This window comes from Mesoplodon mirus (genome assembly GCF_964341445.2).
Source record: "Mesoplodon mirus genome assembly, chromosome: 17".
Classification (NCBI taxonomy): Eukaryota; Metazoa; Chordata; class Mammalia; order Artiodactyla; family Ziphiidae; genus Mesoplodon; species Mesoplodon mirus.
The window spans coordinates 32,612,460-32,633,835 of NC_138993.1; the positions used below are offsets into that span (position 1 = coordinate 32,612,460).

General features: G+C 38.8%; 1 protein-coding gene across 1 annotated transcript in view; it reads right to left on the reverse strand.

Moving 5' to 3' along the window:
- DIAPH3 (diaphanous related formin 3) overlaps nt 1–21,376 on the reverse strand; it is a 542,576-nt gene that overhangs the window by 478,326 nt on the left and 42,874 nt on the right. Inside the window, exon 3 of the mRNA XM_082601893.1 lies at nt 8,615–8,782. Coding sequence (XP_082458019.1) covers nt 8,615–8,782 — 168 coding nt within the window. The remainder of the gene's footprint in view (nt 1–8,614; nt 8,783–21,376) is intronic.

Here is a 21,376-nt window from a genome sequence, read left to right on the forward strand (position 1 = left end):
CAGGAACATTGTGATCAGACCTAAGTGGACAGCTGCAAGAACAAGGGATTCCTGAACCAAGAAGTTTGCAACAACCAGCCACACCTACACCTTTTTTAGTATAGAAGCCTGAATTCCAACTCGGGTAAGATGGTTCTTTGGGACCCTAGTCCACAATCTTCTAGGTCTGCTGGCTTTCTGAATAAAGTCACTATTCTTTGCCCCAGCGCCTCAGTCTCTCCATTTATTGGCCTGTCATGCAAGGAGCAAGTTAGCAGCTTGGACTCCGTAGCAGTTTCAAAGTCTGTCCCCCTTCACAGCTACGTAATCAGTTCAGACCCCAGACAATCCCTGACTAACAAGCACCCTTACTTCTTTCTAACTCCAGTCCTAATTCTTGACAGACAACTTATGTAAATAACCTTGCAGTTTTTTTGCCTTTATAACCCTCCCCCATCTTGTGGTCCAAAGGAACACAATTCAAATGGTCCTTGAATCTTTATCTCCTGGGCTGCAATCCTAACAAACCCTAAATAAACACCTGTTTATTCAATCAGGTCTCTGTTTCTGAAATTTTGGTTAACAATACAAAAAGCAGAAACCATAAAAAGATTTATAAATCTGGCCACATTGATTTTTACATCTCTGTACTTTCATCCATCCTACCACCCCCAAAAGGAAGTAAAAAGACAAGACTCAGACTGGGACAAGATACTTACAACTCATATAAACTGACAGGAGCATTAAGGATATGTGATGAATTCTACAAATCAATAGGAAAAAGAAAAAACCTCAGTGGAAAAAACTGGCAAAAGATATGAACAAGAAATTCACAGAAGAGTAAACCAAAGGGCCAATAAGTGTGTGAAGAAATGTTCAACCTCACTTATGATCAAAGACAAAAAAATGTTTAAAGTATTAGGTAACCTGTTTATATCCAACAGACTTTCAAAACTTAAAAAGCCTTATTATACCAATGCAAACTCAGTGACATTCTACAAATTAATCAGGCGGAATCTTCAAGTTTCAAATTCATAAGATACAAGATTAAGGACCTCTTCTAGACTGAGGAGATTTTAAAACATGACAACTGAATACAACACACAGTTCTGAACAGGATTCTTTTGCTATAAAGAGCACTGCTGGTACTACTGGTAAAACTTAAGAGTGTGAGGATTAGTTGACAGAAATTGATCAGTGTTAGCCTCCTGATGGTGGTGGTTATATTGTGGTTAAGTGGGAGGATGTCCTTTTTTGTAGACTAATACTAAAATATTAAGGGATTATGAGGCATTGAGTCAGCAACTTACCAGCAAGTAGTTCAGAAAAAAAGTTTTTTTCCTGTACATTTATCATTAAGACACAGAAAACTTTTTTTTTTTTTTTTAACATATAGGAACAAAACCAACAGATTCAGGGTATTGTTCACCTTCAGGAATTAAAGAAGAATGTGATTGAAAGGAGTACACAAAGTATTTCAATTAATTATATATGTTCTATCCTTTTTTGTATACCTCACATATCCTATTTAAAAATACCACTGAACAAAAATAGATTCAACTTGATAGTACATACTGAAAATTGTTTCAAAATTAACTTTTGAATGCCTTTGGGATTATCTATACTATGTTTCCCCACACTAAAAGCTAAAATATTTATTAAATAGTAGGTCATCTAAGCTTTTAATGGCAATAAACACTTCAAACACATGCTTAAGAGATAATGCTGATGGCATTTTATAAATGTGCTCCCTCCTACATTACAATAGAGCCTAGTAAACATCTTCCCAAGCAAAGATTAGATCATTACTATTCATACTTAAGTATTCGTGCAACTTTATTAGACCATTTCTTCCATGCTTACAAATGATGACAGGAAGTCCAGAATTTAAATAATTTTTGTTAGAGTAATTCTGTCATCATTGGCATTCATTTAATGCCTGTTGATGACCTTTCTTGCAGCCTTCGTTCTCTCAACAGATAGTGAAAGTGAGAAAACAAAAAAAAAAGATATGAATGCATGAAATCTCTCTTCCTACTCATTATTTTAACATTTTTGTGTTATTTAGCAAACTGGCAATTAAAGATAATTTCCACCTAAACATAGTATTGAAGGTGAAAAGAAATGTAGAGCCTTAGAAATCTTAAAAGTTAGAAAGATGCACCTAATTCAACAGGCAGTTATTTGGGATGATAAACCAGTTGGATGATGCTGCATGGATTTAATCTAACAGAGAGACATATCAAAATGATAAATAAAGGATAAATTACACAAGGGACTTATACACAAGCAGCTCTGAGGGGTGAAAGATCTGTACACTGAACACTGTAAGTCACTGATGAAAAAAGCTGCAGAAGACACAAATAAATGGAAAAATGTTCTGTGTTCTTGGGTTGGAAGAATTAGTATTGTTAAAATGTTCATCCTACTCAAAGCCATCTATATATTCACTGCAATCCCTATCAAGATTCCAATGGCATTTTTATAGAAACAGTCCTACAATTTGTATGGAACCACCAAAAACCATGAATAACGAAAGCAATCTTGAAAAAGAACAAAGCTGGAGATATCACACTTCTCAATTTCAAACTATGTTACAAAGCTATAGTAATCAAAACATTATGGTACTGGTATGAAAACAAACACAAAGAACAACAGAACAGAATCAGGAGTCCAGAAATAAACCCATGCATATATGGTCAACTAATATTTGAAATGGGAGCCAGCAATACTCAATGGGGAGAGATAGTCTCCTCAATAAAGGAGGAAAAACTGGATAATCACTTGCAAAAAAAAAAGAAAGAAAGAAAAAAAAGAAAGAAACTGGACTCCACCTTATACCACTCACAAAAATTAACTCAAAATGGATTAAAGACTTAAATTTAAGACCTGAAATTCTAAAACTCCTAGAAGAAAACATAGAGGAAAAGCTCCTTCATGTTGGTTTTGGCAATGAGTTTTTTGAACATGACACCAAAAGCACAAGCAACAAAAACAAAAATAAACATGAAGGATTTCATCAAATTAAACAGCTTCTGCAGAGCAAAAAAAACGCCATCAACAAAATAAAAAGGCAACTTATGAAATGGGAGAAAATATTTGCAAACCACATATCTGGTAAGAAGTTAATATCCTAAATACATAAGGAACACACATAACTCAAAAGCAAAGAAACAAAATCTGATTAAAAATGGGAAGAACTAAATAAACATTTTTCCAAAAAGGTTAAACACATGGCCAACAGGTACATGAAAAGGGAAATTAATCCCTTATGAAAAGGGATTGAAATGAAAACGTCATTAATCATCAGGGAAATGCAAGTCAGAACCACAATGATTATATCACCTCACAGTCAGAATGGCTGTTTTCAAAAAAAAAAAAAAGATCAAGTGCTGGGGAGGATGTGAAAAAAAAAAAGAACCCTTATGCATTGCTGGTGGAGTGTAAATTGTTATAACCACTATGGAAAATAGTACGGAGGTTCCTCAAAAAATTAAAAATAGAACTATCATATGATCCAACAATTCCACTTCTGGGTATTTATTTGAAGAAAGCAAAAGCACTTACTTGAAAAGATACCTTCATGCCCATGTTCAATGCAGTATTACTTACAATAGCCAAGATAGAGAAACAACCTAAGTGTCTGTTGAGAAATGAATGGATAAAGAAACTGTGGTGTGTGTGTGTGTATTCCTATATACTCATATATATATGAATACTATCCAGCCATAAAAAAGGAAGTCCTGCCATTTGTGACAACATGGATAGACCCTGAGGGCACTATGCTAAGTGAAATAAATCAGGCAGGGAAAGAAAAATGCTGTGTGTTATCACTTGTATGTGGAATCTAAAAATACCAAACTCATAGAAACAGGGTTCATTGGTGGTTGCCAGGGACTGAGGGGTGGGGAAAGTGGGTGAAGGTAGTCAAAGGATACAAATTTACAGCTATAAAATGAATAAATTCTCAGGATGTAATGTACAGAATGGTGACTCTAGTTTAAAAAAATATTATGTAGTTGAAACTTGCTAAGAGAGTAAACCTTAAAGTTCTCACCACAGGGAAAAAAAATGATAATTATGTGAGGTGATGGACGTGTTAACTGACCTTATTGTGGCAATCCTCTTAAAAAATATACCTCTATCAAATCATCACACTGTATACTTTAAGTTTACACAACGTTAAATGTCAATTTCATCTCAATAAAACTGGAAAAAAATAAGAAAATAAGTTCAGTTTCTGGTTTGTTGAGGTTTAACATCTCTTAGAGAGCTTGATTATAGCTGCTCTTTGTAGAAGACACAGCAAAGGGTCAGAATATAGGGAATATTCTACAGTATAAAAGGGCTCCAATCCCCTAGAAGGAGTGTGTAGGGAACAATTGATAAAGAAGACAAGAGGTACAGAGGCAACACTCAGAGAAAATAAAAAGAGGAGGCATGGAAAGTAAACTGGTATGAATCGGCTAGAGAGGAGACAAATCAGGAAAAGGAAAGATGTGTCACGGTACCCAAAGGAAAAAGAGAAACACAAACAAGAGGTCAGCTGTGCTGTGTTACATGTTGCAAACAGGATCTGATGATTGGAAAGCCACTTACAGTTAGAGGGGTAAACATCTACAGCAAAACAACAGCAAGAATGAAAAGCTATTGGTAGAAAGAGCCAGAGTAAACTATTCTTTGTGGAGGACAGGCTCTGAATGGAACAAGATAAAGGACAGGAGCTGCGGCAAAGGACACATGAGCTTCCCATGGACAGGATATGGATCCCAAGGAGAAGCAGGCCCGGGCCATCTAAGTGATACTGCATCCCAAAGGTGACCCCACCAGAGGAATGGTCTCATGGAAGCCTGGGGCAGAAGGCCAAAGGAGACGTCACCAGTGACAAGGGAATTATAGGTGAGACTGGGCACAGGGGAGCCATGAAAATACCACAGGAGAAAGGAATGCACATTTGTAATCCCCTAACCTCTGACAGGCAAAATGGTCCCCCAAAGATATCCATGCCCTAAGCCCTGGCTTCTGTAAATATGTCAAATGACATGGCAAAAGGGACTCTGCAGATGTAATTAAGGTTACAAACTTTAAAACAGGAAAATTCTTTTGGATTTTCTGGGTGAGCCCGAGCTAATACATGAACCCTAAAAAGCAGAGGACTTTCTCCACATGGAGGCAAGAGATGCCACAGAAGGGGAATTCAGAGAAATTCTAAGTGTGAGATGGATTTGATGTATCTGAGATGTAAGGGCCCATGTGAAGGACGGGAAAGAGGCCTCTCAAAGCTAAGGCAGCCCCCAGAGGACAATCAGGGAGAAAACTGGGACCTCAGTCCTACAACATCGGGAAACTGGACTCTGCCAACAAAATGAAATCAGAAGAGGATTCTCCCCAAAGCCTCTGATAAGAGCCTCTGACACCGATTTCAGCCTTGTCAGCCTACAGAAACCAGCTGAGTCGACCTGGACTTCAGCCTACAGAACTACGAGACAATACAGTGGTGTGGTTTTAAGCCACCAAATCTGTGGCAATTTGTCACGGCCAGCAATAAAACTAACACAACATCCCATGGCACCAGTGCTAGATTATAAATACCCTCAGCCAGCAAAATATTTTTATTCCTCCTCCCCTCATCTCCAATGTCATCCTGGAGGAGATAGGTTCAGTCTGGAGAGCAGGAAAGACGGGAAACACAGTGCGGGGAAACAGAGCAGAGCCCACCAGAGCCCCAAGCACGGCCCCAAGAACGGCCACGACCATGGCCCCAAGCACAGCCACGACCACGGCCCCAAGCACAGCCCTGATTACGGCCCCAAGCACGGCCCCGACTACAGCCCCAAGCACGGCCACAACCATGGCCCCAACCACAGCCACAACCATGGCCCCAACCACAGCCACAACCACGGCCCCAACCACAGCCACAACCACGGCCCCAACCACAGCCACAACCACGGCCCCAAGCACGGCCCGAAGCACGGCCCCAAGCACGGGCCTGACCACGGCCCCAAGCACGGCCACGACCACAGCCTGCACTGGAGGCTTTAAGTGGAGCAGCCTTCAAAGAGGGAAAGTGAGAGGCTTTCTCTGGATAAAAGTTAACTTATTTAAATTAAACTAGGGTTTTCATTAACTGAAAGCAAACAGAAAACTCTGGGACCTGTGGTGAATTTTATCCAGGGGCAGGAAAGAATAAGCTGAAAGAGCTGGTTTAAAGGGGCAATGGCTGGAACAAACAAGTCACTTTCAATCTGTACCTACCATGTTCACCTCGGTCAAAAAGCCAGCTACACAGATCTACTGTGAGTTCAAGAGCAACCACTGAAATTTGATGTCCATAAATCAAAGCTGTATACACAGCAATGCTCACACAACTATTTCACATATCTAAGATCTAAAGAGAACAAGATGAGCTTTCAGATAAAAATTCTGCTTTCACTGGATGACAAAGAGGAAAAAAAGCCCTTAAGAAGGAGCATAACTAAAAATTCATCACTACTTTTAAAAAGTGCACTGAAAATGTTACCCAACGACCAACTAAATTAATTTCCTAAATAAAAGTGAAATGAGCACAAATGTTGAAGGATTACACTGTACTTCGCATTCATTAAGTAATCAAGTCAACACACTGTCTTTCAAAGGACCGTCTTGAGGAGGGAAAAGAGGTGTTCTTCAAAACAAAGATTTTACTTCATGGAAAAAATCATCTAAGTACCTTTGATAACGTTAAGATTTTTTTAAACTGTACAATGCCAAAACAAAGAATCTAGATACAACAACTAAATGAAACCTCATTTTGGCAAATGCCAAAAAATGAAAATGGCAGATTATTCAACATTGCTTCCTCAAAAGAATTTTTATTAATAAAAATGGTATGGATAGGTGCAAGCCAAAAATAAAACCCAACCTAAATCTAGCATCCTCCCCAGACATAAAAACAGCTTTAAATTTGTCAAAGATATGGTATCCCACCTGACAAGCCTGAGAAATATCACTAGTCCACATTTAAAGGAGAAAGACCCTTCTCAGTTTTAGAATCTCCAGCAGGTTTTCCCTGCATTGACCTCTGTGATATGGTCAAGGTATCAGAAAGGGAGAAAAAAAAAAAAAAAAAACTATTCTTTATTTTTTTTAAAGCCTTTAGTTGTGACAAACTCACTCATTAGCAAATTGGGCAGCCCTGAGAAAGCAATCATTCATTTTACTTCAGCTGAGTAAAGTGAGTTTGACGGCAAAAAATCTTCTGCCACCAAGTAGACCTGTTTAAGATTTAACAAGTGGGGCTTCTCGGGTAGCGCAGTGGTTAGGAATCCGCCTGACAATGCAGGGGATACGGCTTCAAGCCCTGGTCCAGGAAGATCCCACATGCCACGGAGCAACTAAGCCCGTGCACCACAACTACTGAGCCTGCGCTCTAGAGCCCACAAGCCACAACTACTGAAGCCCGTGAGCCTAGAGCCCGTGCTCCACAACAAGAGAAGCCACCGCAACGAGCAGCCTGCACACTGCAACGAAGAGTGGCCCCCGCTCGCCGCAACTAGAGAAAGCCTGCGGGCAGCAACGAAGACCCAACACAGCCAAAAATAAATAAATAAAATTAATTAATTAATGTAAAAAATTTTTTTAAAAGATTTAACAAGTGATCTGGCCCAGTTATTAAAATGTGTAAACACTTCAAAAATGTCAAAATCCATCTGCCCTGTTCATACAATTAAAATTGATACTCTTAGCTAGGAGAAGGGTAAGAAAGACTAACAGAAAAATAATTCTAAAGTCATCATGTTCAGAACAGAATACCATCAAGTATGTTCTGTACTTCCTAGGTAGTTGTACTTTAACAGCTACTAGCTGCGGTAAGCCTCCATAAATGTCTAACATCACTGGCCTACTTGCTTTACTTACTCAGATGACACCAGCAATTATGAACCAAAAGAAAAATTTTTCTTAACAAGGTAGTCACAAGTGAACCAAAAAAGTACGATTCCAGAATCTCATGGATAATTTAGGTAGTGGCTCCACATATGATACATGAATGAGGGGGCACTTTATTATCTTGAGTCCTCAAAGGTAGTCTTGAAGAAATCTACCTTATACAAGTCTCATTGACAGATGCAAAGGCTAGCAAAAATGGTTACGTTCTTTTGTTCTAGACTGAAATTATATCAACTTGTGGTGATAAAAGAATTACAAAGGCACACCCCAAACTCAGTGAGTTCAAGTGCAGATTTAACTGTTGCAGGACTATGCAAACCTGGTTATCGTGAGAACTGAGAAAGGACTCAAACAAGGTCCAAAAATCTGCACACTTAACAATGCACACAGCAGAGAGCTGTGACCGTCATTCTCAAATGCAACCGACCCAGACAGACCACTTAGATAATCCATTTAAGGCAAAAAGTATATCATTTGATACTTTAGAGGTTTATGTTTTTATGTATTTCTGCGTAAAACAACTGGTATGACATTTTTCTTCGGATTCTTATTTTTGTAATCCTAAAACTCTATGCCTTAAGTACTATCTTAGTGACATCAGAAATCACCTATGGAACCTGAGTTTCAGACATGTGTGGTTCCATTAACATGAGTCGAAGCAAAGTCTTTCTTTTACATCAAACGTTTTATAAGGAATCAAAATTCTTACCATCATCTTTTCAAAAAGCTCTAAGAGTTCCTTCTCTGACAGTGGCTTTAGAATGTTTTCATTCATCTCTGAAGAGCAATCATTGCTTGAAAATGCAGTCTTCAGGTTGGAAAGTGGAGTCCTTTCTTTCTTGCTCCCTGGAATTCTTATGCTGGCAAATCTGTCCAGCTATGAAGAAAGATAAAGTAAATAGCACACACGTAAGTATTCTCTTCTCCAACAATATTTACCTAATTCCTAAAATGAAAAAACAAACAGGGTCAATTACATTATCACTGTGATTTCATCAGGAGGCATTCAATTAATTCAGCACTTAATCTTTAAAATTAAAAGAAATAATAAATATAAAAATAAGAGTCTTCATAACCATCCTGTCGAAAGGCAGAAGAGATACACAACCTCAAAGGATTCCTTCTAATCTTAAGATTATAGAATTAAGAGTCTAATAAGTGACTTTTGCTTTACACATTAACAAATTAAGCATTTTTACAAAGGTAACTTAGCTAATTTAGTGGTTGGCAATCTAACTAGTACTCAGTGTCCTGCCCCCCAGCCCCTCATCCAGTGTCCTTTTCATAGTACAGACTATGGGGTGGGGAGGTGGGGGAGCAGGGCATGATTTAGGCATTTTAAAAATTGACTTTTACTTACACCTCCATAACTTGTTGGCCTGATAGACATCACATTTCTCTTTATTCAGGTTGGTCTGTATTTGAACTTCATGAACAACTATAGAGTAGCTAAAGCCTCAGGAACTAAAACTGGATTTTTGCTGCAATGAGATTTCTTCTACAATTATATCATCAAATAGTCCACGGATATTTGAAAATGCATAGATTAGTTTACAAAGTTAATTGTTCATTCATTGAAAATTGCTTGAATTTCACAAGTTCTATTCCTAACAGAGAACCCAGACACATACAGTGTTTCAAGTGGTAACCAGCAAAAAAGGTAAAGAAGTGTGTACTTAAAAAGCACAATGATTCTGGAATTGTTCAGCATAACTGTGCACACATTAAGCTACTATTTTCACCATATATATGTGTAGTACATAGTCCTGTACTATTCATTGTAGTAGCTACTAGCTATGTGTGGTTATTTAAATGTAAATTAAATTTTTTAATTCAGTTCCTTAGTTGCCCTAGTCACATACCAAGTGCTCAAGAACCACAAGAGTCTAGTGGCTCCCACAGTACACGCACAAAGTACATTTCTATCATGACAGAAGGTTCTACTGGATAGGGCTACTACAGCCCATTAAAGAAATATAACACTTAAAATTATCTGTTTAAAAGGACAGTAAGTCACAGTGTTGATTATTCACTTCACTAAAGAAATAGGACTTTTTTCAAATAATGATATGCAAAGATAATAATGATTATCTTTCAAAATAGGACTTTTTTCAAATAATGATATGCAAAGATAATAATGATTATCTTTCAAAATAGGTCTTTAAGTTCACTTTGGAGATAATCCCTAGGAAAAACACCATGTACTATACACTTACACATGGTCCATCTAACATGAACTAAACATTCAAGTACTAACAATATGACAGCTTCTGGCAGGATTACAAAGTAGTCACAAAACACCACTGTTCTCATCCTAACAACAAAAGAAACCAGATACCCTACAAAATTGTACTTGCTACTGTTTTCAACCCATCAGGAAGCTGAGGAAACAAGAAAACCTGCAAGAACTAAATACTGGGACGTGACAAACTGCTTTTATCCCTGACGAACAGCTGAAGAAAAATAAAGGTAAAGAAAAACCAGCCAAGTTTTTTTTATGAACTTTGACAGCTGCGTGGGTACTGGCATGAGAGATTAGAATTCCAAGGGCCTCGGTCATGAAGCCCCAACCATGGAGCAAGTCTGCACCCTCTTACCAACTCTTTCCCTCAAGTCTTCACCAGCTACATGGGGTAGGAGGCCAATGGCTGGGAGCAGAGCAGGAAAGCTGAGCGGGATGCTTGCTCCCTGAGGCATGAGGGGTCTCTCCCAATGCAAAGCAGCTGCTCTCCGAAGGCTCTGGACCAGACAGAAGACTGAGAGAAATCCAGGCCTTCTGAGAGCACACAACAGCTGAGCACAGCTGACAGAGAGCACACAAAGGCTGGGAGCAGGATACCAGGTCTCTCTGAAGAAACAGAGAGCCAGCAATAGAACTGAAAACAAAAAAAGAGACTGCTACAGTAACCCTAAAAATGGACATCAGGACTTTAAAGCAGAAAGAAATATTCCACGGTTTTCAAAGCTAAAGTTCAGTTGTAATGTCAAAAAGCAGATTTCCAGAATCTCATTAGCACTCAGATCCTAAGCCCTCAAAACATCTGAGGCCACAGATGAGCTGAATAAAAAACTGAAGCAGCAGGAAACCAAATCCAGCTCAACTAGAGATCACAGTGACTCAGACCCCATTCCAACAGCCTGAAAGAAGGGCATGCCCTTTCTTGGAAGCAAATATTATTTAATTTCTACTGTAATTAAATAAAATGTCCACCATACAATCAAATATTGCTAGACACACAAAGGAGCGAGAAATGTGCCCATAGTCAAAAGAAATCACCTAGAGATGGCCCAGAGGGTAGAATTACTAAACAGCCTACTTAAAATAAGATTTATAAAAATATGCTAAAGGATATAATGAAGAGTGGCCATCATGCACGAAGGATGGAGAATTTCAGCAGCAAACCATGGATACTATTTTTTTAATCTATTAGAATGAAAAATGTATCAGAAATGAAGAATTCATTAGATGGCCTAACAGAACCTGAACATTGCTGAGGAAAGAATTGGTGAACCTAAACACATATCAATAGAAAGTATCTAAACTGAAACAAAAAGGAAAAAAAAATGGGAAAAGGGAAAAAAAAGAATAGAGTAACCACCATCCGTGATACAATATGAAATGTTGTAACACAAGTGTAACTGGGGTCCAGAAGCAGAAGAGAGAGGATAGATAGATAGGTAGATAGACAGATAGACATATACATGTATCAATTCACAGATTCAAGAAGCTCAGCAAACCCCAGAAAGAATACCAAAATAACAAACAAAAAGCAAACAAACAAAAAAACACCTAGGAGCCTCATAGTCAAACTGCTGAAAATTAGAAATAAATGGCAAACCACAAAAGTACAGCCAGAGAAAAGAAGACATTATATATAGAACAAAAATGATACAAATGAAAATTTCTCACCAGAAACAATGCCAGCAAAAGACAATGGAATGGCATCTTTGAGGTACTGAAAGAAAAATACCCTTACCCTAGAATTCTATGTTTAGTAAAAATACTTTTCATAAATAGAAGCAAAAGAAAGACATTTCCAGACAGACAAAAGCTAGAGAATCTGTCTGCAGCAGATCTCCTCTACAAAAAGTGTCAAAAGAAGCTTTTCGGGCAGAATTAATAGAAATGGAATCCCATATTTACAAAAAGAAATGAAGAGCAATGGAGAGGTTGCTCTATTAGAAGTTGGTGATACAAAGATAAATGAGCTATTTAGAACGTAAATAACAAATAACAGTCCAGTGGAGGAGACAAGCACATACATAGGTAATTATAAAGCTATGTAGACAATGTAGCAAGAAGTGTATACAGTGTATCACAGTAGCAAAGAAGAGGGCCCTCTAACTCACCAACATAAACTTTCCCTGCTTTGAAATAACCCAGAAACATAAAATTATCTCCACATGAATATATGTCCAGAAGTTATGTCTCTATGTACATCAGTACTCCAATCCTTGATACTTGTTTTAAAAAACTAGGGACACCCAACAGCTGTTTTAAGAAATGGGGCTGGTTCCTCTGTCTTCTGAATCACTACTTCATTGCCATCATTTCTATACATGTAATATCAATTCTTGAGTGTAGAAACTATGCTAACTCCTCTTCACACACCACACACACACACACACAAACACACACACACACAAAGTTAATTAATATGCTAAACTTATAATGAAGTGAAATTAAGCAAAATATCATTAATGCAACATCAATATTATAAATGTAAACATGTCAATGAATGGGAATAGTAAGTTTAAGCAATTCACAAGCTAATTTGTGAATACTTAACTTCCAACAGTGTAGAAGAAATCAAAATTTTAGTTTTCACCAAAAGTCAAAAAATTTTAAATAAAAATCTCTGAAAGTCATAAAAATAACAATGACTAATATTTATTGAGCCCCTTCTATATCTACACACTGTGCTAAGAGCTTGAAATGAAGCATCAGGTTGAATGTATTTGTTTAATCCTTCAATGAGGAAACTATATGTTTAAATATCAAAGAACAAGCTCCAAAACACTTTTAAACATAAAAATGCCATAGTATTTAGCCTAAAAAAATAGCATAAAGAAAAAAAAATCAACCCATTATGTTTTTAGATGTAGGACTGCATTTGTATCACTAAACAATACTAGAATTTGCACAATAATACAAATCAGCACACCTCCCCCACGTGCTTAGCACCTAAACTCTGCGGGAGGGTTGCCTTCTATCCAAGTGTTTAAACAAATGTGCACTGGCCCACTAGCCTAGCTAGCTAAAAGCAAGATAGGAAAAATTAGCATATCCCTTTTCCAACTTCTAACTAAGATCAGTGCTTCATAATTTCAATGCTTTTATTTATTTTCCCTGATTAGAAAGGAATGAAAGACAAAATAAGGAAGGAGCCATGGGAGAAAAATAAATACAATCCTTCCTCCTATACTAGAACAGTAAACTGAATTTGTTGAATACCTCGGGCTTAAAGTAAAAGCATTCCCAGGTATGTGATGCTCTACTGAGCACTACAAGTAGTTTCCAAATAATCTGGGCACTATTACAAGCTACGTACAGAGTGAACTTTACTATCTTTACTATCAAATCAGTGTACATGTTCTAAAGAAGTTTCATTTTTTTTAAGGGATGATACTATGACTCCACTCATAAATGGGAAAAAAAAACCACTCCTAATTGATCTTTCATGGAATTACACATACAATTTGCTTAAACCAAGACACAAGAGAACATAAAGGCAAACTTTTAAAATACTTTTGTACATAAAAACACGATAGAAATCCCCATCATACTAACTGTAAGTCAATCGTTATTTAACTTGGCAATTTCGCTGCAAGTGTATGTGTTTTACAATGTGCACTTGGACTGCCACTCCTAATTTCACCTGAAATTCTCTTAAAGTCCAGCTAGAAACACAACCCAAGTAGGTGAAGTACACAATCTGCATTTGTTGAAGAACTGGTTAAATACACAGAAGACTGAGGGAATCCTATTATAATGCTGTTTGGAGGTGGTACTACACACAATTAATATGGCTTCAGCTGTGTCTGGGGTGTACTGGGTTTTGTAAATTCATATCACTTATCTTCAGGGGAAGGTAAATGAGCACTCTACTGAGTATTATACTGATAATCAGTAATGACAGTTTTAAAAAATTTAAACCCCTATCTGGATGTTTAGCTATTGTATAACACTGTAAGAGTGAAAACACAGTTTTTACTGTTACAATGTCTTAAATGCTAACAGGGCAGTGATTATTTTTAATTTAAAAACGAAAGGAAGGGGAGAAGCTTCAAGATGGCGGAAATTAAGACGTGGAAATCACCTTCCTCCCCACAAATACATCAGAAATACGTCTACATGTGGAACAACTGCTACAAAACACCTACTGAACGCTGGCAAAAGACCTCAGACCTCCCAAAAGGCAAGAAACTCCCCACGTACCTGGGTAGGGCAAAAGAAAAAAGAATAAACAGAGACAAAAGGACAGGGATGGGACCTGCACCACTGGGAGGGAGCCGTGAAGGAGGAAAGGTTTCCACACACTAGGAAGCCCCTTCGCCGGCGGAGACTGCGAGTGGCGGAGGGGGTAAGCTTCGGAACCGTGGAGGAGAGCGCAGCCACAGGGGTGCGGAGGGCAAAGCAGAGAGATTCCCGCACAGAGGATCGGTGCCGACCAGCACTCACCAGACCGAGAGGCTTGTCTGCTCACCCGCCAGGACGGGTGGGGGCTGGGAGCTGAGGCTTGGGCTTCGATCCGATCGCAGGGAGAGGACTGGGTTTGGCTGCGTGAACACAGCCTGAAGGGGACTTATGCGCCCCAGGTAGCCAGGAGGGAGTCCGCGAAAAGTCTGGAGCTGCTGAAGAGGCAAGAGACTTTTTCTTGCCTGTTTCCTGGTGCGCAAGGAGACGGGATTAAGAGCGCCGTTTTAAGGAGCTCCAGAGACAGGCATGAGACGCTCAGGCTGCTGCTGCCGCCACCAAGATGCCTGTGTGCAAGCACAGGTCAGTATCCACACTGCCCCTCCCGGAAGCCTGTGCAGCCCTCCTCTGCCAGAGTCCCGTGATCCAGGGACAAGTTCCCCGGGAGAACGCACGGCACGCCTCAGGCTGGTGCAACGTCCCGCCGGCCTCTGCCGCTCCAGGCTCGCCCCGCATCCGTACCCCTACCTCCCCACGGCCTGACTGAGAGCCCCCGAAGCAGATGCTCATTTAACCCCATCCTGTCTGAGTGAAGAACAGATGCCCTCAGGCGACCTACACGCAGAGGCGGAGCCAAATCCAAACCTGAACTCCAGGAGCTGTGCGAACAAAGAAGAGAAAGGGAAATTTCTCCCAGCAGCCTCAGAAGCAGCGGATTAAATCTCCACAATCAACTTGATGTACCCTGCATCTGTGGAATACCTGAATAGACAAGGAACCATCTGAAATTGAGGAGGTGGAGTTTGGGAGCAACGATGTATATATTTTTTTCACTTTTTCTCTTTTTGTGAGTGTCTATATGTATGCTTCTGTGTGTGATTTTGTCTGTATAGCTTTGCTTTTACCATTTGACCAGGGTGCTGTCTGTCTGGTTTTTTATTTTTTTGTTATTTTTTTTAATTAAAAAATTTTTTTTCTTAATAATTATTTTTTATTTTTTAATTATTTTATTTTATTTTACTTTTTTTTTTAAATCTTCTTCTTTCTTCCTTTCTTTTTCTCCCTTTTATTCTGAGCCATGTGGATGAAAGGCTCTTGGTGCTCCACCCAGGCATCAGCGCTGGGCCACTGAGGTGGGAGAGCCAAGTTCAGGACACTGGTCCACAAGAGACCTCCCAGCTCCACATAATATCAAATGGCGAAAATCTCCCTGAGATCTCCATCTCAACACCAAGAGCCAGCTTCACTCAAAGACGAGCAAGCTACAGTGCTGGACACCCTATGCAAAACAACTAGCAAGACAGGAACACAACCTCATCCATTAGCAGAGAGGCTACCTAAAATCATAATAAGGCCACAGACACCCCAAAACACACCACCAGACATGGACCTGCCACCAGACAGACAAGATCCAGCCTCATCCACCAGAACACAGGCACCATTCCCCTCCACCAGGAAGCCTACACAACCCACTGAACCAACCTTAGTCAATGAGGACAGACACCAAAAACAACGGGAAGTACGAACCTGCAGCCTGCGAAAAGGAGACCCAAACACAGTAAGATAAGCAAAATAAGAAGACAGAAAAACACACAGCAGATGAAGGAGCAAGGTAAAAACCCACCAGACCTAACAAATGAAGAGGAAATAGGCAGTCTACCTGAAAAACAATTCAGAATAATGATAGTAAAGATGATCCAAAATCTTGGAAATAGAATAGAGGAAATAAAAGAATCGTTTAACAAGGACCTAGAAGAACTAAAGAGCAAACAAACAGTGATGAACAACACAATAAATGAAATTTAAAATTCTACAGAAAGGATCAATAGCAGAATAACTGAGGTGGAAGAACAGATAAGTGACCTAGAAGATAAAACAGTGGAAATAACTACTGCAGAGCAGAATAAAGAAAAAAGAATGAAAAGAATTGAGGACAGTCTCAGAGACCTCTGGGACAACATTAAACCCACCAACATTCGAACTACAGGGGTCCCAGAAGAAGAGAAAAAGAAAGGGACTGAGAAAATATTTGAAGAGATTATAGTTGAAGACTTCCTGAATATGGGAAAGGAAATAGTTAATAAAGTCCAGGAAGCAAAGAGAGTCCCATACAGGATAAATCCAAGGAGAAACATGCCAAGACACATATTAATCAAAGTATCAAAAATTAAATACAAAGAAAAAATATTAAAAGCAGCAAGGGAAAAACAAGACATAAGGGAATCCGCATAAGGTTTACAGCTGATCTTTCAGCAGGAATTCTGCAAGCCAGAAGGAAGTGGCAGGATACATTTAAAGTGATGAAGGAGAAAAAACTACAACCAAGATTACTCTACCCAGCAAGGATGTCATTCAGATTTGATGGAGAAATTAAAACCTTTACAGACAAGCAAAAGCTAAGAGAATTCAGCACCACCGAACCAGCTTTGCAACAAATGCTATAGGAACTTCTCTAGGCAGGAAACACAAGAGAAGGAAAAGACCTCCAATAATAAACCCAAAACAATTAAGAACATGGTAATAGGAACATACATATCGATAAATACCTTAAATGTAAATGGATTAAATGCTCCAACCAAAAGACATAGACTAGCTGAGTGGATACAAAAACAAGATCCTTATCTATGCTGTCTACAAGAGACCCACTTCAGACCTAGAGACACATACAGACTGAAAGTAAGGGGATGGAAAAAGATATTCCATGCAAATGGAAATCAAAAGAAAGCTGGAGTAGCAATTCTCATATCAGACAAAATAGACTTTAAAACAAAGACTATTACAAGAAACAAAGAAGGACACTACATAATGATCAAGGGATCAATCCAAGAAGAAGATATAACAATTGTAAATATTTATGCACTCAACATGGGAGCACCTCAGTACATAAGGCAAATACTAAAAGCCATAAAAGGGGAAATCCACAGTAACACAATCATAGTACAGGACTTTAACACCCCACTTTCACTGATCGACAGATCATCCAAAATGAAAATAAATGAGGAAATACAAGCTTTAAATGATACATTAAACAAGATAGACTTAACTGATATTTATAGGACATTCCATCCAAAAACAACAGAATACACATTCTTGTCAAGTGCTCATGGAACATTCTCCAGGATAAATCATATCTTCGGTCACAAATAAGCCTTAGTAAATTTAAGAAAATTGAAATTGTATCAAGTATCTTTTCCGACCACAATGCTATGAGACTAGATATTAATCACAGGAAAAAAAAATCTGTAAGAAATACAAACACATGGAGGCTAAACAACACACTACATAATAACCAAGAGATCACTGAAGAAATCAAACAGGACATCAAAAAATACCTAGAAAAAAATGACAATGGAAACACATGACCCAAAAACTATGGCATGCAGCAAAAGCAGTTCTAAGAGGGAACTTTATAGCTATACAAGCCTACCTTAAGAAACAAGAAACATCTCAAATAAACAACCTAACCTTCTACCTAAAGCAATTACAGAAAGAAGAACAAAAAAACCCCAAAGTTAGCAGAAGGAAAGATATCATAAAGATCAGATCAGAAATAAATGAAAAAGAAATGAAGGAAATGATAGCAAAGATCAATAAAACTAAAAGCTGGTTCTTTGAGAAGATAAACAAAATTGATAAACCTTTAGCCAGACTCATCAAGAAAAAAAGGGAGAAGACTCAAATCAATAGAAGTAGAAATGAAAAAGGAGAAGTAACAACAGACACTGCAGAAATACAAAGGATCATGAGAGATTACTACAAGCAACTATATACCAATAAAATGGACAACCTGGAAGAAATGGAAAAATTCTTAGAAATGCACAACCTTCCGACACTGAACCAGGAAGAAACAGAAAATATGAACAGACCAAAATCACAAGCACTGAAATTGAAACTGTGATTAAAAATCGTCCAACACACAAAAGCCCAGGACCAGATATCTTCACAGGCAAATTCTATCAAACATTTAGAGAAGAGCTAACACCTATCCTTCTCAAACTCTTCCAAAATATAGCAGAGGGAGGAACACTCCCAAACTCATTCTACGAGGCCACCATCACTCTGATACCAAAACCAGAAAAAGATATCACAAAGAAAGAAAACTACAGGCCAATATCACTGATGAACATAGATGCAAAAAACGTCAACAAAATACTAGCAAACAGGGCTCCCATGGTGGCGCAGTGGTTGAGAGTCCACCTGCCGATGCAGGGGACACGGGTTCATGCCCCGGTCTGGGAAGACCCCACATGCTGCGGATCGGCTGGGCCCGTGAGCCATGGCCGCTAAGCCTGCGCGTCCGGAGCCTGTGCCCCGCAACAGGAGAGGCCACAGCAGTGAGAGGCCCGCATACAGAAAAAAAAAAAAAAAAATTACTAGCAAACAGAATCCAACAGCATATTAAAAGGATCGTACACTATGATCAAGTGGGGTTTATCCCAGGAATGCAAGGATTCTTCAATATAAGGAAATCAATCAACATGATACACCATATTAACAAATTGAAGAAAAAAAAATATGATCATCTCAATAGATGCAGAAAAAGCTTTCAACAAAATTCAACACCTGTTTATGATAAAAAAAAAAAAAACCTTCCAGAAAGTAGGCATAGAGGGAAATTTCCTCAACATAATAAAGGCCATATATGACAAACCCACAGCCAACATCGTCCTCAATGGTGAAAAACTGAAACCATTTCCACGAATATCAGGAACGAGACAAGGGTGCCCACTCTCACCACTATTATCCAACATAGTTTTGGAAATTTTAGTCACAGCAATCAGAGAAGAAAAAGAAATAAAAGGAATCCAAATCAGAAAAGAAGAAGTAAAGCTGTCACTGTTTACAGGTGACATAATACTATACATAGAGAATCCTAAAGATGCTGCCACAAAACTACTAGAGCTAATCAATGAATTTGGTAAAGTAGCAGGATACAAAATTAATGCACAGAAATCACTTACATTCCTATACACTAATGATGAAAAATCTGAAAGTGAAATTAAGAAAACACTCCCGGGCTTCCCCGGTGGCGCAGTGGTTCAGAGACCACCTGCCGATGCAAGGGACACGGGTTCATGCCCCGGTCTGGGAAGATCCCACATGCCAGCGGAGCGGCTGGGCCCGTGAGCCATAGCCGCTGAGCCTGCGCGTCCTGAGCCTGTGCTCCGCAACGGGAGAGGCCACAACATTGAGAGGCCCACATACCGAAAAAAAAAAAAAAAGAAAACACTCCCATTACCATTGCAACAAAAAGAATAAAATACCTAGGAATAAACCTACCTAGGGAGACAAAAGACCTGTATGCAGAAAATTATAAGACACTGATGAAAGAAATTAAAGATGATACAAATAGATGGAGAGATACACCATGTTCTTGCATTGGAAGAATCAACCTTGTGAAAATGACTCTACTACCCAAAGCAATCTACAGATTCAATGCAATCCCTATCAAACCACCACTGGCATTTTTCACAGAACTAGAACAAAAAATTTCACAATTTGTATGGAAACACAAAAGACCCCGAATAGCCAAAGCAATCTTGAGAAAGAAAAACGGAGCTGGAGGAATCAGGCTCCCTGACTGCAGACTATACTACAAAGCTACAGAAATAGAGAGAGTATGGTACCGGCACAAAAACAGAAATATAGATCAATGGAACAGGATAGAAAGCCCAGAGGTAACCCCACACATAGATGGTCACCTTATCTTTGATAAAGGAGGCAAGAATATACAGTGGAGAAAAGACAGCCTCTTCAATAACTGGTGCTGGGAAAACTGGACAGCTACATGTAAAAGAATGAAATTAGAACACTCCCTAACACCATATACAAAAATAAGCTCAAAATGGATTAAAGACCTAAATGTAAGGCCAGACACCATCAAACTCTTAGAGGAAAACATAGGCAGAACACTCTATGACATATATCACAGCAAGATCCATTTTCACCCAACTCCTAGAGAAATGGAAATAAAAAGAAAAATAAACAAGTGGGACCTAATGCAACTTAAAAGCTTTTGCACAGCAAAGGAAACCATAAACAAGATGAAAAGACAACCCTCAGAATGGGAGAAAATATTTGCAAATGAAGCAACTGACAAAGCATTAATCTCCAAAACATACAAGCAACTCATGCAACTCAATATCAAAAAAAAACAAATAACCCAATCCAAAAATGGGCAGAAGACCTAAATAGACACTTCTCCAATGAAAATATACAGATTGCCAACAAACCCATGAAAGAATGCTCAACATCATTAATCATTAGAGAAATGCAAATCAAAACTACAGTGAGATATCTTCTCCCACCAGTCAGAATGGCCATCATCAAAAAATCTAGAAACAATAAATGCTGGAGAGGGTGTGGAGAAAAGGGAACCCTCTTGCACTGTTGGTGGGAATGTAAATAGATACAGCCACTCTGGAGAACAGTATGGAGGTTCCTTAAAACACTGAAAATAGAACTACCATACGACCCAGCAATCCCACTACTGGGCATATACCCTGAGAAAACCATAATTCAAAAAGAGTCATGTACCAGAGTGTTCACTGCAGTTCTATTTACAATAGCCAGGACACGGAAGCAACCTAAGTGTCCATCGACAGATGAATGGATAAAGAAGATGTGGCACATATATACAATGGAATATTATTCAGCCATAAAAAGAAACGAAATTGAGTTATTTGTAGTGAGGTGGATGGACCTAGATTCTGTCATACAGAGTGAAGTCAGAAAAACAAATACCATATGCTAACACATATATATGGAATCTAAAAAATAATAATAATGGTCATGAAGAACCTAGGGGCAAGATAGGAATAACGACACAGACTT